Source organism: Caretta caretta, chromosome 17 (genome assembly GCF_965140235.1).
Source record: "Caretta caretta isolate rCarCar2 chromosome 17, rCarCar1.hap1, whole genome shotgun sequence".
Lineage (NCBI taxonomy): Eukaryota > Metazoa > Chordata > Testudines > Cheloniidae > Caretta > Caretta caretta.
In genome coordinates this window covers 4,441,748-4,457,102 of record NC_134222.1, presented here as the reverse complement: position 1 = coordinate 4,457,102, position 15,355 = coordinate 4,441,748, and the positions used below count along the sequence as shown (strand labels likewise).

Sequence of the window (15,355 nt, the reverse complement as noted above, 5' to 3'; positions counted from 1 at the left end):
TGGCCTAGTGCTGCTCTACTTCTTTCTTTCCCTCTCTCTCTCTTGTCTGTAAAGTGGGGACAATAGTGCCTCCTTCAAGACGGTGAGGACGCAGCCACTAACAACTTCAAAGTAATCCCTTCTCTCCAGGTGTGCGTTTGCGTGTAAGGCCTCACTCCAGACATCACCATTTCGTGAGCCACCCAACACACAAATGTTCAACTCTCTCCCCCCACAGACTGGGAAAGCCTGCTGGGATGAGGCCACCAACTCACTACAGATGTTGGGCAAGTCACTCCCCTCCCAGTAAACTGCTTCTCCCTCTGTGAAACAAGGCCAACAACTAACCTACTGCCTGGAGGTGCCGTAGGACTTAGTGTTGGTAAGGCACGGGGACCTACCTGGATGGAACAGGCGGTAGCCGCACATGGCATTGTTTCCTGGTTAGCGGTTGTCTTCCATTCCTCAGCTGTTTGGAACATGCACAGCGTTGATACACAACAGGGTGTCTGTGTACGTCTCTACTATACATATTCTCACCTTATAGCTCAGATTCCACTGGCTTCTGGGAAACACCAGAGCCAGCTAATACTGTTACTGCTTGGTCAGCGTAAGGAAAAGAGCTAATGGATGAACTAACCAGTCCGGGAGAGGCCACAGCTCCAAAATACACGGTTGGTTGGAAGAGCCCAGCAGGGGCTCTAAGAGGAGGTTACTTACTGTAACTGGAGGTTCTTCGAGATATGTGTGGTCCCCTATCTGGATTCCAAAAGCGGGTGTGCATGCGCGCCACAGTAGTGTCCGGTGACCCGCTCCAGCAGAAAACCTGGACTCTCCAGCACTGGAAGGCCTGGTTTAAATGCTTCTAACAAGGGGCTACGTGGGATAAACCCCTAAGCTGCAGCATTCAGGAGCCATGTTCTAGTTTAACAACAAACTCTTTGCATGAGAGACAGCACCAAAATCTACTGCGGTTGGCTGGTTCCAGCCACAGACTGTTACAGCAGCCCCTTGGGCACAGAAAGGCCACAATGAGGACCCCAAACCAAAAACCTTTACTCATGTGGGTCGGTGGATCTGCATACTGGAGTAACGCCTCCAGGTCTCCACTAGACACACTTTTTCCTCAGCCCCCCCGCCCCATGTCCAAACCCTCACCCCAGCCATTACGATGGCTTTGTTGTGAGCGGGGCCCAGGGAATCTGCACCTCCAGGAACCAGGTGACTGTAACCATTTTATTACAAAGTTCCAATCACCATGTACAGTTTTTACAACCTCAATTTTCTGGGGGCTCAGCTGAGCTGCTTGGGGTTGTGTTTAGAACAGCACCATCAAGGCTGGGCTTGGGAAACAGCTACAAAGAACATCTTAAACAACGAATGTAGGGGGAGGACATTTCTTACCAGGGAGAGGAAAGAAACAGAGGGAAGAAAAAGGCAAGAGAGAATGAGAAAATGTCAGTGAGAACAGCAGAGGAGGATCAGGGCAGCCCTGCATTGTTTCTCCTTTTGGGTCAGGAGTGTATGGGGGTACATGGGATTTCCCCCAAATGCATATGACTGACACTTAACTAAGGCTGCTGTGTGTTTGGTGGGGAGGTGGCGGGCGGGTAAATACAACCTAGAAACTGGAGTTCTTGAACTAGGAGAGAGACCTTTGCTGCATCATGACCAATCTGCATTGAGCTTTTCAGCAGTTACGCTTCTCCTTGGCACTGTGGGCTCACTGATACTGACGAGGGAAAGGAGGTTGGGTGGCAAAGTAGAGAATTCTCTTATTGCTTCATTGGCATTGTCTGTCTGGGAAGGGGTGGGGAGAGGAGAGAAGGGTGAAGATGAGAAATATAAGAGCCCCGAGAACCCCAGTCCACTGCCTGATGCTTAAGTTGGCAAGAACATCATGCAAAACGTTTGCCTACTAGCTAGTGCCGTGTATAAAATAACGATATGGTAACGGTTCTGGCCTGGTTATTAGAGAATATATCACCATGAAGCACAAGCAAAGTCTCCAAATGCCAGCAACTCCCTGCTGAAAGTGCATCTCCAGGAGTCTGCTTCGGAGGAGGATTCATTGCGTAAAACAAGGCACCACAGGAAGGCTGGGTACTGGGTCGTGCGAGAGAACACGCTGAGCACTCAGCTAGCGGAGGAAGAGACCTAGTTTTAAATAATGTCTGTCGGTGCTGAAAGCCCCTCAGATGGGTTCAGGTTTTAGCTTGTCCGCTAGAAAGTCGCTCACAAAGGCTTCCACGATCTCAGGAGTGATTTCCTCGACATCCATCACATACTTGGCTCTGGCTGACATGTCCAGGATGGTGAGCAGGGGCGCCGCTTCGGGCAGGTTGGTGTAATCCCGCAGGGAGTCAGTCATGTCATCCTGAAAGCCAGCAAGAAAGAGCCCATAAACAAAAAGAGAATGAAGCCCAAGGGATGGAGAATTGGCTGGTGTGACCCAGCATCCAGGCTGCACATTTCATGAAGAACTCTGGCCCTGCACAATATGCTCGGCTCAGTGACCAAGCCAAAGGGAACAGCACCTCCCACCTAATCAAAGCATGGAGCCAACCAGATCCAGAGCAGATGTCCTGACCACAGCAGATCCAGAGAAATGTCCTGACCCGGCCAGAGAACATGACCCAGATGACATCATCACTTCCACCAGCTCCAGCTGAAACCCAACCACCACCTGGGGAGGACTAAGATCAGACTTTAACAGCAACATCAGCTCCAGCCCAGCTCAATAAATTTCTCCCCCCGCCCCCGACAGTCATTATCATCTTTGTTACCATCTGAGGGACAGTTCAACGGGGGGTCGCCTTCTAAAAGCGCTCTCCAGCTAAAGGGAAAGGAACAAGGGATGTGGTTCAAATGAAAGCCTTTCCCAACACTTTACACTGCAGATGCTTTACCTGTTTTGCCTTCTTTGCTCTATCTTCAATACAAGGTTAACAGGATTGTTAATGGTGTGTTTGCCATGGTGCCGAGCTGGCGCAGGTCTCTGTATCTCAACCCCAACCCTTGCTGAACACTGGACAGTGACTGGGTTATGCAAACACCTTTAGTCCGTACGTTCCATCTAACCTAATGCAACACCCCTTACCACTTAGCTAGGATTGAAACGCTCCAGCAGGCTTCCCTATAAACACAGGAAAAGCCACGCAGCAGACCAATGCATCCCCCCAAGACTGGCAGGCTTGCTCCACCCTCCACACTTCCGGGATCATGGAGTGTAACTGACGAGCAGGGAGCAGCACCCTATCCTGGCTGCTGCTTGCTGCCTGCCATTAGCTGCACTGCCACGAGTTCCCGCTGGGCCAGGGAGGGCTGTTCCCACGCGGCAGGCTGGCCACTGCCTTCTGACGACAGCACTGCCAGGTGTTCATCTTCACCTGTCTGGTTCAACAGCCCACTCTGCCCTTCAACTCCTGCAAAGCACTCAGGGCGATCACGCAGCCGAGCGTACCGTCCCAGAGGGAGGCACAGTTACCAGTACTGAAGGGAGCTCAGAGAAGAGCAGGAATAACAATCATGGAGGAGGGAAGATGAAAAGACCCAACTATGTGATGCCTGAGGGGTGGAGGGAATATAACCACCTACATGTGTTTGGCGTGTCTAAGCCCCAAGGTGGGAGAGATGCTGATTGTCTAGGGCAGTCCTAGGGGATAGCTAGGAGCAGAGGCGGGAAAGAAGGAAAAGTCAGCTTTCAAAAACCAGAACAGTACAGCTGAGGAATAGGCCCTTCGAAGAAAGTGGTGGAAGCCTCACTGCCTGAGCGATTTAAAACTGGACAAGTCCTGGAGAAGATCTTGCAGGAAACAGATCAGTGGTGGTGGGGAAATGGATGAACGTGACAACCTGACAAGTCTTTTCTACCCCGAGCCTTGGATCCTCTGATCTATTTTCCTGAGACACAGTGAAAGCCAGAACAAAGAGAAGCTCTCTCTGCAGGCAAGTTCCCTTCAAACACACCTTTCTGGAAAGGCCTTTTGCTAAATGCGCTCTGTTGAAATTCTTAGCAGCAAGCCCTTGATTCGGACAAACAGCCAGGTGTCTCCCCCCAGTTGCCTACACTTGATCAGTGTGCTTGAAGATAAAGGTGAAGAGCCTCTCCTACTGTGGCCTGGTTTCTCAAGTCAAAAGTGCAGAACACAGAAAAAGCTTCTCTCCTCCAGAGCAGTCCTTATCTGAGCCAAGGAAACCCAAATCCCTAGAGAGCAAGCAGAAGGAGCCCCGCTATCCCAGCATTGTGCCTCTCCTCCCATCAGGTCAGTCTGGACACTCCCCTGCATCCCCTCCTCACGCAAATACCTCCCTGCTGTCCTCCATCCACCTGGAACCCCTTCTAAGAGACCACTGGGCAAGCATCAGCCTGGCCTCATTCAGATCGCTTCCACCATGCAACCTATTAGTAGGGAACTTACTGAACTACTGACTCAGGAGCCCTGGTTGCTAAGTGGACATGACCTAGGTATCATATGGGCTTATTTACCTCACATCATCCAACCCCACCCTGTCCTCTCTCTGTGTTCCCCTCTTCTCTGAAGTGATGCTCGCCAATATTAAGGCTAACTCTGGGGCTCTGTAGCCCTGTTCACTACTGTGTGAGCCAGAGGGCTGAGAAACCCACTCACAGGGCCCCATGCCTGTAGTGACACAGTGTGCTGCTGCGTGAACACACGCACGGCAACGTGCACCAGCAAAATGGGTTTTCGCCCACCCTTATCCTGGGACAATTTCGGTGTGTAGATGAGCCCTACGCTGCAACTGACTGCTCCGCCATCATCTGTAATACAGAGGTGCAGCCCAGAGAAACTACAAATCCCATCATGCAGTGCTCAATTAGGTGCCGTGCTGACTGCTCAGAAGATGGAGCAGCTCCTCTATTTAATGACAGTGGCCAGCGTTTACCCCTGGGCTGCGCTATGGCAGTTAGCCAAGAGGTGCTAAGCATGAGATGAGCTCATTTCTGTGCCCGAACTGTAGCCCCCCAAGTCCTGGACTGAGCCACCTTGGTTCCAGCATTCCTAGTGACTATCAAAGGGAGACTCACTCCGGCAGTGATTTCACGCAGTGCACGGGTGGCCTGATGGAATGAGGATGGCTGAGCCAGAACGTAGGCTTTGCAGCACCCTTAACGGAGACAGCTGTACTGTGTGGGGGTGGGAATGACCTCCCTGGGGCTAACTGTCCCTGAGTATAAAGCCCAAAGAAAGAAAAGCGGTAGATGCAGGGTAGGGTTGGGGGCTGCAGGACAGTTTCATCTGAGCCTCAGCGACTACCAGCTCTGAGTAGCAGCTGGGCTTTGTTTGCTCTCCTCTGCCCAGAGCTGTCTGTCACAAGACAGGAGAGAATGAAGAAAGCTCCAAGAGCAAGTCAGTGCCACCCAGGCTACCGAGATGAAAACAAGGAGCGAGAGGTAAAGGCCCCCTTCCCCGAGGACTCCAGAATGCTCCCACCCAGCATGTCCTGAGAGAATGGCCTGCCTGCCCCAGGCTACAGCTCAGAAATCCAATCTCAGCACAAAGCCATTGTTTCTTTAGCTGCTTCAAATGTGCCCTGTCAGCTACACACCAGCCTCTCGGTGACCCATGAGGGCTGGAGGGATTTGCTCTTCACTTCTCAATGCTCTGCTTAACACACCCACCCTGGCCTTGCCAGGACATGAATATACACTCCCTTCCACCCACCCCTCCCCCCTCCCAGCCACCACCATGCACACGCATGAGAGAACAAGAGAGATGTTAGAACAGTTGTGCACGTACTCGCACGACCTACTTCAGCCTCAGCCAGCTAACACTGTTCCCTCCCTCCCTTCTGCACACAGCGCCTCCACTGCCCACTCTGACCTGCAACTGACTGCAAGGCTGGGACTTGGGTGGGCCAATCTCCATGGAGGGCCAGGGCAACATGCATCTCAAGTGGGAGGGATGGAGTGGGCACCAGGTGGAATAGCCCAAGTCCATCTAGCAAACTGGTACAGAGTTCGTCACCTTGATCAATCGGTCCATCAGCCCTCACAGAGAGAGTGCAGATCACAACACGTCATTCGTGTTGTTCTAGCCAGTCCTTCAGCCACCTGCTGGCCAGGCTGTCAGTGGCACCAGACACCCGATTGGCACCGCAGCCCAGAATCCCTGAACGATCTGCCAGCCTCAGCCTCCCACTCAACACACAGTGAACCTGTGGAACTCCTTGCCAGAGGATGTTGTGAAGACTATAATAGGGTTCAAAAAAGAACTAGATAAGTTCATGGAGGATAGGTCCATCAATGGCTATTAGCCAGGATGGGCAGGGATGGTATCCCTAGCCTCTGTTTGCCACAAGCTAGGAATGGGCGACAAGGAATGGATCACTTGATTACCTGTTCTGTTCATTCCCTCTGGAGCACCTGGCATTGGCCACTGTCGGAAGACAGGATACTGGGCTAGATGGGCCTTTGGTCTGACCCAGTATGGCCGTTCTTATGGGATTAAAGTCGCGCACCACTGCACCAGACTAATGTTAGTACAAACTGCAATTTTCCTAAAGGCCTTGCTCTTTGCGTAACCTAGTGGTTACAGCACAGGACGAGAAGCTTCCAGGAGGAGATTCCAGGTTCTATTCGCCATTCTGCCACTGAGTCACTATGTGGCCTTGGACAAGTCACCTCACCTCTCTGTGCCTCAGTTTCCTCCTCTGTAGAACAGGTTAGTACTACAATGAGCTGGCCAATGTGTGTACATAACTGCCCTCTGCTGGATGGTATCAGAACAGCTCAACGTGTGAAAAAGGTTCTGTGCTGAGAGCTGCTAATGGAGAGTCTCCTTTAACTCAAATGGTAAGGGCCTGTGCTTTTGGAGCAGGGGAATTTGAGTTCTTTACCAGCTCTGGGTATGAAGATCTAAGTAGCTGTGGTATACTGCGTAGTACCAACCATCAGATTGGTTTCAGTACCAATATCGCTGTGGTTTCTGAAATGCTTTGTGATCATCAGACACAAGGTGCCAGAGAAGAGTAAAACACGAATGCAACGGTGTGAAATGACAAAGGCACAGAGCCAAGCAACAGACGTGACATCTGTGCTCGCAAAAGGCCGACGCAAGCACACAACAAATTAAAGAACGACAATTCAACAACAACGTATTTTGGAGAGAATCCTGGAACAATAGAGCCTCCTCCAAGATATCCCCAGACACACGCGGCGGCTGTAATGAATCCAACCCGAGGGCTGGTTGGTGTGGGGGTGTGCAGCAGGGGTTGCATTCATTTTGGTCAATGCGTGCAGGGAAATCAGAGCTCTGGGGAAAGGGTAAAAACCAATTTGTCACTGCCAGAGCTGCAGAATTACAAAGCCAGGGCTGGGATGATTCATTTCTCGCTCCTGGCTCCAAGCACCATAGTAGGATGCTTTTTTCTGTGCTCCAGTTAACGCGGCCAAACCTAGAATGTGCAGCATCTGAAATTGGGCCTTTTTCCAGAGTCGTTTTTTCAACAGCGGTAATAAACATTTCTTTAGTCAGCTGGGTAGCACTTAGCTGCGGCCAGCCGCGCAAGGTAATTTATAATGCTGGCTCCCCGGGTAAGCTGGGGGTTTCGAGAGCAGCCAGTTTGATGGTGGATGTGGCAGGGGAGGGATGACTCTGATCAGTCTCTGCAGCTTTGTTTCTGCGTAACTGCTGAGGGCCTTCCCACCGCATTTTCTCAGACGTTTCTAACCTGCGCTTCTTCCGACCTGGAACCGGCTGATGGGCCTGAAGATGAAGACGGCTCCTGAGTCACAAGAGCCAGCCCGGATGCAAGGCATCAGGAGGTCCCACCCTTTACTTGACTGTCGCAAAACCACCGCAACCCTCTAATAAATGCAAATGGGCCTTGGAGAGAAGTGGGTGGCGCCTGCACAGGCCGCATTGTGAGTGGCAGAGCTGCCCCCGGAAATGCAGGGACGGCCACGGAGCCGGCAGTCGGAGCTATTGAGAAGGTGATGAATGGGACATTCAGGATGCCCCCCCACTCTTAGAGGCTGGGAAGCTGGCAGCAGCATGAATAAGCATCAGTGTTTCAGCTACTGCCAGTGAGCAAGAGGGCCAGGGGAGAAAACGCTCCCGAGGCTACGGGGGAGGGGTGCGAGCGCAGCATCGTTCGAATAGGCGCCTTTCCAACAAGGAGGTTATTCAGAGACCCGGGCTGAGGGGGCGATGTTAGTGGGGCAGATGGCCCTGGGTGGGGGCGGGTACAGCGTGTGAGAGAGATGGACGTGTGTGTCACAGAGAGCAGCGCACGCCCCTGGAGTGGGGGAGGGAGCCACAGGGGTGGGACAGCGGGCTCCCCTCTTGGCGCAATGCAGCTCAGGAGGGAACTGGCTGGCTCCAGGCCCCACGCAGCTCTGAGGGGAGCACTAAGGGCTGGGCATGCACACAGGAACCGGGCACACACACGTACGTTACACAGCCATGGGAGGCTTTGCACCTGCCCAACCCTATGCTGCACGATTTTCCCTGGGACAGCCGCCTGCTTTGAGAGCCTGGAAGGGAAACACAGACCCTTCCTCCTGGATCCTGCCAGGGGAGTTAAAGGGCACTATGGATTTTCCAATCCTTGTTTAAAGCATGTTTGTAATTTTCAAGCTTACAGTGACAGCATGACCTGCACAGGCTAGTAAAGGGCTGATAAGAATCTCTCTTCACACTGATTCCTTCCACTGGGCTTCTAGGGTCTCTACAAACACCAGCCACCCAGTGCAGCTAGGGAAACACTGTCTCCACTGGACACAGGAGGAAACAGACATGGAGTGTGAAAGGTCACACAGCAAGGCAACGGCAGAGCCAGGAGCAAAACCTGTGGCTCAAATGCTGCTCTCAGCCACCCTCGTGCCAGCCAGTGAAATTGCTGGGGTTGTGCTGGAGCAACTGACCCAAACTGAGGCCTAGGCATTCTCAGCACTCAGCCCTATACTTGCTGCTGTTTCACTGACCACATGCACCTACGCTTGCAGAGAAGCTCCCAAAGGCAGGATTTACCCCACTCCTCTTGTTCACCCACTGAATGCCAGATCACTTCCACCTGGCCTGCAACATGCTCTGCACGTCACATCACTCTGAATCTGGCTCAGTGATCCCCACAGGAGCTGCATCCTCTCACACCCAGACTGGAGTCAACCCCTGGTGCCTGTGTCAGAAGCAAAAGCCCCTTTCCTACAGTGGCCCCACGAAGTGGTGGACTGGAGGCAGAAGATTTCGAAGAGTTTGGGAAGAATCTTCTTCTCACTCAGAAACTATTAGTTCCTCCGCCCCTGGCACTCTTGGAGTTTCCTTTCTCCTCTGCACAGACAGAGCAGGGCGCTCCATGAAACCAAGCCCGTATCTTCAGTACAGACTGTTCTAAAAAGGCTAGCCTGGCTCAGAGGGGAGCTGATTGGGGCCAGTCAGTGCTGGCCCTGCAGCAGTTGCTTTGGTCAGCTGCCAGCTCACCAGGGAATAAGATTTAACTATTGATTCCAACCTCCCCTCGGTGCTGCTGGGGTGCAGCAATAAAATAGGGCCCTAAAAGAGCACCTCTGCACGCTGCACTATGCCAGGGGATTGTTGAATGGGGTCAGACATACCTGGCAGCCAGCAAGGACTGAAAGAAAATGCTGGTTTGCATTTGTTCATCTCTTTGCCTGCCCTGCCAAGTTTCCTGTCTGTGCAATAAATACAGAGGGACTTAGTATTAGAAACAGCAACCAGCAAACCTCCAAGAGTTCGGAACCTCTAAGAGTTCCATCCAGCAGCCAAAAATGCAGCTGCATGTCCCGTGCGCAGACTCTCCTAGGAGTTGTGGGGCGTCCTGCCTCTGCTGCTGTATTTCGGCACTTCCACTTCTAGATGTGCCCACAAAGGTGCAAGGAAGTGAAATACAAGTGGGATCAGGGAAAGGAGCCTGGTTCTCCCCCGCCTTCCCGGGCTCCTGTCAGTCTCTGGGGAAGGTTCAGGTCAGTTCTTTTTAGATCTACACCAGCTGACCAGTTTCTAACATTCAAGAGGTGACCCGGAGACTTCCAATGCATTCTCCTTCAGTGCCAGCCCTGATAGAGGACTACGCAGAGCCCAGGAGTCACCCAGCTCAGAGCCCGACAGAAAGCTGGAGACACACTAATCTCCTGGAGTCCCCAGTTGCCTACGTTCATTTTCAGGACCATGAGAGAACATCCGAGGCAGCCTGCTCAGTCCATGGAGCAGTGCCAGGAAGAGGGAGGGTCTTTGCTTTGCATTCCCCTGCAGAAACCTCTCTGGCCAGCTGAGGAAGGAATCACATTTGACCCAACTCAGCCAGAGGACTGATGGTCACCTGCCATGCAGAGCTGTGGAGAGGGTGTAAAGGGAAACCTAGTGTAGCCCTGGAGTCGCCAAGATGTGATCTACAGACCTCTTGCACCCAGCACCGGGGGAAGCACAATGCACTGACAACACAACACTGAGCAGAAACCAAGAGAATACACCCTCCCCGCTGCCAGCGAGGCTGTTGCAGCATGTGATGGAGCACATAGCAGGCTGCCAGTACACATGGTACTCAGCCAACCAGAGGTACCGTCTGCAAAGCCTCTGAACAGCAGGGGCACCTCTGGACACAACACCCGCCTGTCCTTGCGGCTCCGGGCGCACTGCAGAGCCAGGGAGGCAGCGCTTCCCTCCAGGACACCAGGAGCACGCTCACTGCCCCTTCTCTAGACAGACAGAAGCTGGACCGCAGAGACACATCCATCACGGGGCTGTCGGCTCCACTTGGGAGCTCTCGATAAATCTTGCGCAGGAATGCCTCCAATTAGAGGCCACTAGAGCACACTTCGTTACAGGGCCACGTTCAACAGAAATGGGCCAGTTTGGCTCCATGCTCCAAAGGGATGTGCTGAGCAATGCATTTCACACACACCCCCGGCCTGCCCTATACCTGATTAGCCCGCCATGTAAGTTTTCTGAGTGGCTGCGGGGGGTGCAAACGGACAGCACAATTAAAAAGTGCCTCTCAGCTTCCTCTCCCAGTTAAAGCACCATCTCCCTGGGCATCTCCTCTCAGGGCACTGAGTCCCCAGAGCAGCGCAGTCTGGGTGGGGGGATGCAGGGCTATGGACAACGTGACATCACTCTCAGATTCAAACACTCCCTCCCCATCAGGGGAAGCCTGTAAATGTTACGTCTTTAGTCCAGTCATTGAGATGCGGGCTCTGAATTCCCTCAGTACCAGCGGTGTGGTCTCTATTCCTCGCAGTGGGTGGCAACCTCTACTCCCCCTGCTCCCTTCCACACCCCACAGACAGAGGGAGAGTGCACGCTGATTGCATCCAGTCCTCATCCAGCAAGGGCAAAGGCAGTAGTGACCCGTATAAATGAGAAATGGAGAGCTCCTGTCAGCTCCCAGCTAGCCACGCTGCTGAAAAGCACAGTAAGACTGTTCCCCACTGCTTATTTGCTAGAGCTCTGTCCTGTCTATCGATGTCTCCAGGGAAGGGTCTCTTTCTGTCTGCTTGGGAGATTACTGCACAGTCTCATGCGGCTTGAAAGTCAAGAATGGACAAGTCACACCAGAGTCTTGCATTGAGTGTCTCCAATCAGTTAAACACCACCAGAGAATCTAGAAAACCCTTGATTCTATCCTCAAAATTCTGCCCTAGCCCCCGGGCTGTCATCGGAATACAAGTAACCTGTTCATGCAGTCAGCCCCAAGCCATGTTATGTTACCACAGGCCTCATTTGATAGTCAAGAAGAAAACTGGCACAAGAGGAGTTTCAAAGCCAACAACCCCTGCTGTTGCGGCGATCCTGCCAACCCCACTTCCCCATTTGTCTTAAGGGCAAAGCATTTAAAGAATGCTAGGAGTGGCACGCTCCCTTTGGCTGCTTGGAAATGTCTGGGGTTTGTTTGAGTTTTATCGAATAGAGGCCTGAAGCTGGGAAGTTTGTGTTCCCAAAACACTATTTTGATTGGTTTATTAAAAACCAGAGTCTAGTGGTTAGAGCCGGGGTGCTGGGAGCCAGGATTCCTGGGTTCTGTACCAGGCTCACTCTGTGATCTTTCACAGGTCACAGCATTTCTGTGCCCCAGTTTACTCATCTGTACAATGGGGACAGGTACTACATTTGTGTATTCATTCATGTCTGTACAGTGCCAGGAGATCCTTGGGGGCAGGTGCTCCAGGGTGGGTGGGAGGTCAGCTCACTCTTCACAAGACGTGCAGGAAGCCCCCAAATTACTTTCCAAAGAGAAGCAGATGCTTGTGTAGCTGATAAAAAGCCTGGTCCTGCAGGCCTGCCCCACACAGAACTCCTGGCCTCCCAGGAATTGCAGGTCTAAGAGCTGAAGAATTGGGCCCTTAATTTAAAAAGCAGAAGAAATAAAGCCAAGGAAGTTCCTCTCCCTCTTACCTCTCCTGCCACAAAGAACAGCAGCGGCGCCTCCTCGTCTTTGGCTTTGTACTTGGCAATGATTTTTTCTGCTATCGGCTGAATCAGTTGTTTAGCTGCCTCCGACTCCCCATCATCCTCCGAATCTGCAGGGCACGGGCAGCGGGAGAGAGAAAGGCAACACAAGAGGGAGGTTACAATCAAATGGATCCAAAGACACCATGTTACAGGAGGCTTTATTCCACAGAGAAAACAGGAGCCAGAACGCATGGCAGCAACTTCAAAGCCAGCGTGGCCTTGTAGCAATCAGGGAGCAGCTGAAACGTACTTTCATATGAGCCTGGGAAATAAATCCTAACGGCGGAGCAGCTCCTGCTCCCAAAACATTGCAGCATTTGCTCCCCTGAAGCGCAGAGCCAAACACACACCGAGAAGCTGGTCAGCCAGTTGAAGACCAGAGAGCACGCTGGTCTGACGCTGCCTGTCCCCCCCTACACCCATCTCTCCACCTTGGGATGACTGCTCAGGCACTTGCTCACTTGCAAGTCTCTACAGCAGCAGCCCTATGGAATGAGCTGTGATTTTGGCAGAGGTACAGTGGAAAAGGATGAGAACATCAATCCAACACCAGCCACAAATGAAGTGCTAATGCTTGGTTGGAAGGAAGAGAGACAACACGTCCTTGCGCAGCAACTAGACAAAAAGATCTCAATGCGGGGCAGCTTTCAGTATCAAAACATAGGAAAAAACAGCCCCACCATAAACGCCCCCGGACATGCCTCTTGGTAACGGTGCCACCGCCGAGCTCTCAGCAGAGCAGACTGCCCTGCTGCCAGCACAAGACTGACCCTCCAGCTGCTTTGAAACAGGCAGGAGGTGATGCTGAGAGAACTCCCACCCCACCGCAGCAGGGAGCTCTGTCTGCCCTTGAACAGAGACATGGCCCACCAGACACAGCTTCTCTGCTCCCACCCCCCATTCCCTGGCTTGTTTAAACAGCGAACAGCTTCTAGAGCTATTATCTGCAGTCTCTCTATGTGAGAGAGAGCAATGGGGGTGGACTGTGATTGATTTTCTACACAAACTCTACTGGCTAAATGCCAACTCAGCTCTCTGTGCTGCGGCTGACCTACTCCATAAACTTGTCAGTTATTCATAACTGATGCTCCGTTGAACCAAATGCTGCAGCCTAGAACCCCTCCCCAAAGACCTAGAGATCCCAGCCCTTTCTCCAGAGCCTGAAGCTGCTCAGAGGCTCCCATTATTTAGGGGGTATCACCCTCCTCCAGAGTTGAAGCACTGAGCTATAGGACCATAAAACAAAGTGCAGTCACTGCTATCCAGATGCCCGCAAATGAGGGCGTCTCAGTTTCAAAACACTGGTGAATCTAACTGACTTGGGGACATACAGAAAGAGGGCGTCTAGTGACTGGAGCCAGGCGCTGAGGGAACAATGACTCCAGGGTTCTTTTCCTAACGATGCCACTGATTTGCTCTGTGTCCTCGGTCAAATCTCTTCGCTGTTCTTTGCTCCATTTATCCGTCTGTAAAATGTAGAGTTAATTTCCTGCTTTTCAGGATGGCTGTGACGCTTCATGAGTGTTCAGAGTGTCTGGAGAGGCTTGGTTAGAGAGTGTTAGCACAGGATTCATTAAACAGAGCACAAACTGCTGCCTCCTAAGACGCTGGGTGTGTGAAAGGACATAGGAAGTCTCTGTAAATGCCACCTCTTCCCTGGAACGGCTAGAGCAACAATTGCATTGTGCGTGGCAGCCTCAGCCCAGGCCAGTAGTTCTCAACCTCAGCCCACCCAGTCAGCTGCGGTTCAAGTGACATCCATAGAGGCAGTGCATATATATTGTGTGGATGTGGCCCACAGAACACAGAAAGCTGCGTATGTGGTCCACAATGGTAAAAAAGTTGAAATCCACTGGTCTAGGCAATACCTGGAGACGAAGAAGATTCAGTTCTATTAGAAAAACAAAGAGGAGTCCGGTCGCACCTTAAAAACTAACAGATTTATTTGGGCATAAGCTTTCGTGTGTAAAAAAACACTTCTTCAGTCAAATTAGAAAATTCAATGGGTTGGATTTAGGATCTCTGTCTGCTCTGAAGCCGGCTAACCAGCTTCGATTTCCACCTGGCACTCTTGCATCCTGTAAGGATAATCAGGGGGTTCAATAGTGATTATGTGCAGTGCCACACAGAGCCACCTGCCCCACTGTAGGTTTGTGGCATGACATTGCAATAGCATGGTGGGGTTAGTCTGTCCCATGGTGGGTGGGGGAAATCACATCTAGGAGCATCCCCTAACACTTCACGCCGAGCTCCCAATCTCCGTGAGGGAGTCTCCTCCCCACAGATTGTTTGCAGACAGATGTTAGAAAAACTTTACTCAGAGCAAGATAAAAACAACTTTTCCCAGGTGTGTTTCTGTGCACTGACAGCCTCACTCACACAGAGCCCATCAAGCTTTTCCTCCCAGCAAGGGGGCAGGAAAAAGAGCAGGGGGCAGAGGGGTTTTCACTCTGCGTTCATATCCCATGCTGGGTTCCACTGAATAAATAATCAGGGTCAAAAGCAAGGCTGAAAAGGAAAAAAAATGAAGATACAAAACCCATATTATGAATGCTATGGAAAAGTGTGCTCTCCATGACAAAGGGCATGGGAAGAGGCAGGGAACTCCCTCTAATTCCTCCTTGTCCCTGGATACAGCCATCCCACAGCATAACTACAACACTACACTTCAATTAGGGATGAGAGAGAAAATATCATAATGCCACTATACAGATCCATGGCGCACCCACACCTTGAATACTGTGGGCAGTTCTGGTCGCCCCATCTCCAAAAAGATTTAGTGGAACTGGACAAGTTTCAGAAAAGGGCAACAAAGATCATCAAGGGTATGGAGTGGCTTCCGCACAAGGAAGGACTAAAAAGATTATGGCTGTTCAGCTGAGAAAAGGGGGGACATGATAGAGGTCTATAAAAACACGAATGGTACAGTGAAAAAAGTGAAT

The 15,355-nt window shown here is 51.8% G+C and overlaps 1 protein-coding gene across 2 annotated transcripts in view; it reads right to left on the bottom strand.

The window, feature by feature from the left end:
* Positions 1–1,201: 1,201 nt before the first annotated feature.
* Positions 1,202–15,355, bottom strand: part of NXN (nucleoredoxin) — a 99,580-nt gene continuing 85,426 nt past the window's right edge. For both annotated transcript variants that reach the window (XM_075120781.1, XM_075120782.1), the window contains exons 7-8: positions 12,357–12,481; positions 1,202–2,356 (exon numbers count right to left, since the gene is read on the bottom strand). In XM_075120781.1, coding sequence (XP_074976882.1) covers positions 2,174–2,356; positions 12,357–12,481 — 308 coding nt within the window. In that variant the 3' untranslated portion in view covers positions 1,202–2,173. The remainder of the gene's footprint in view (positions 2,357–12,356; positions 12,482–15,355) is intronic.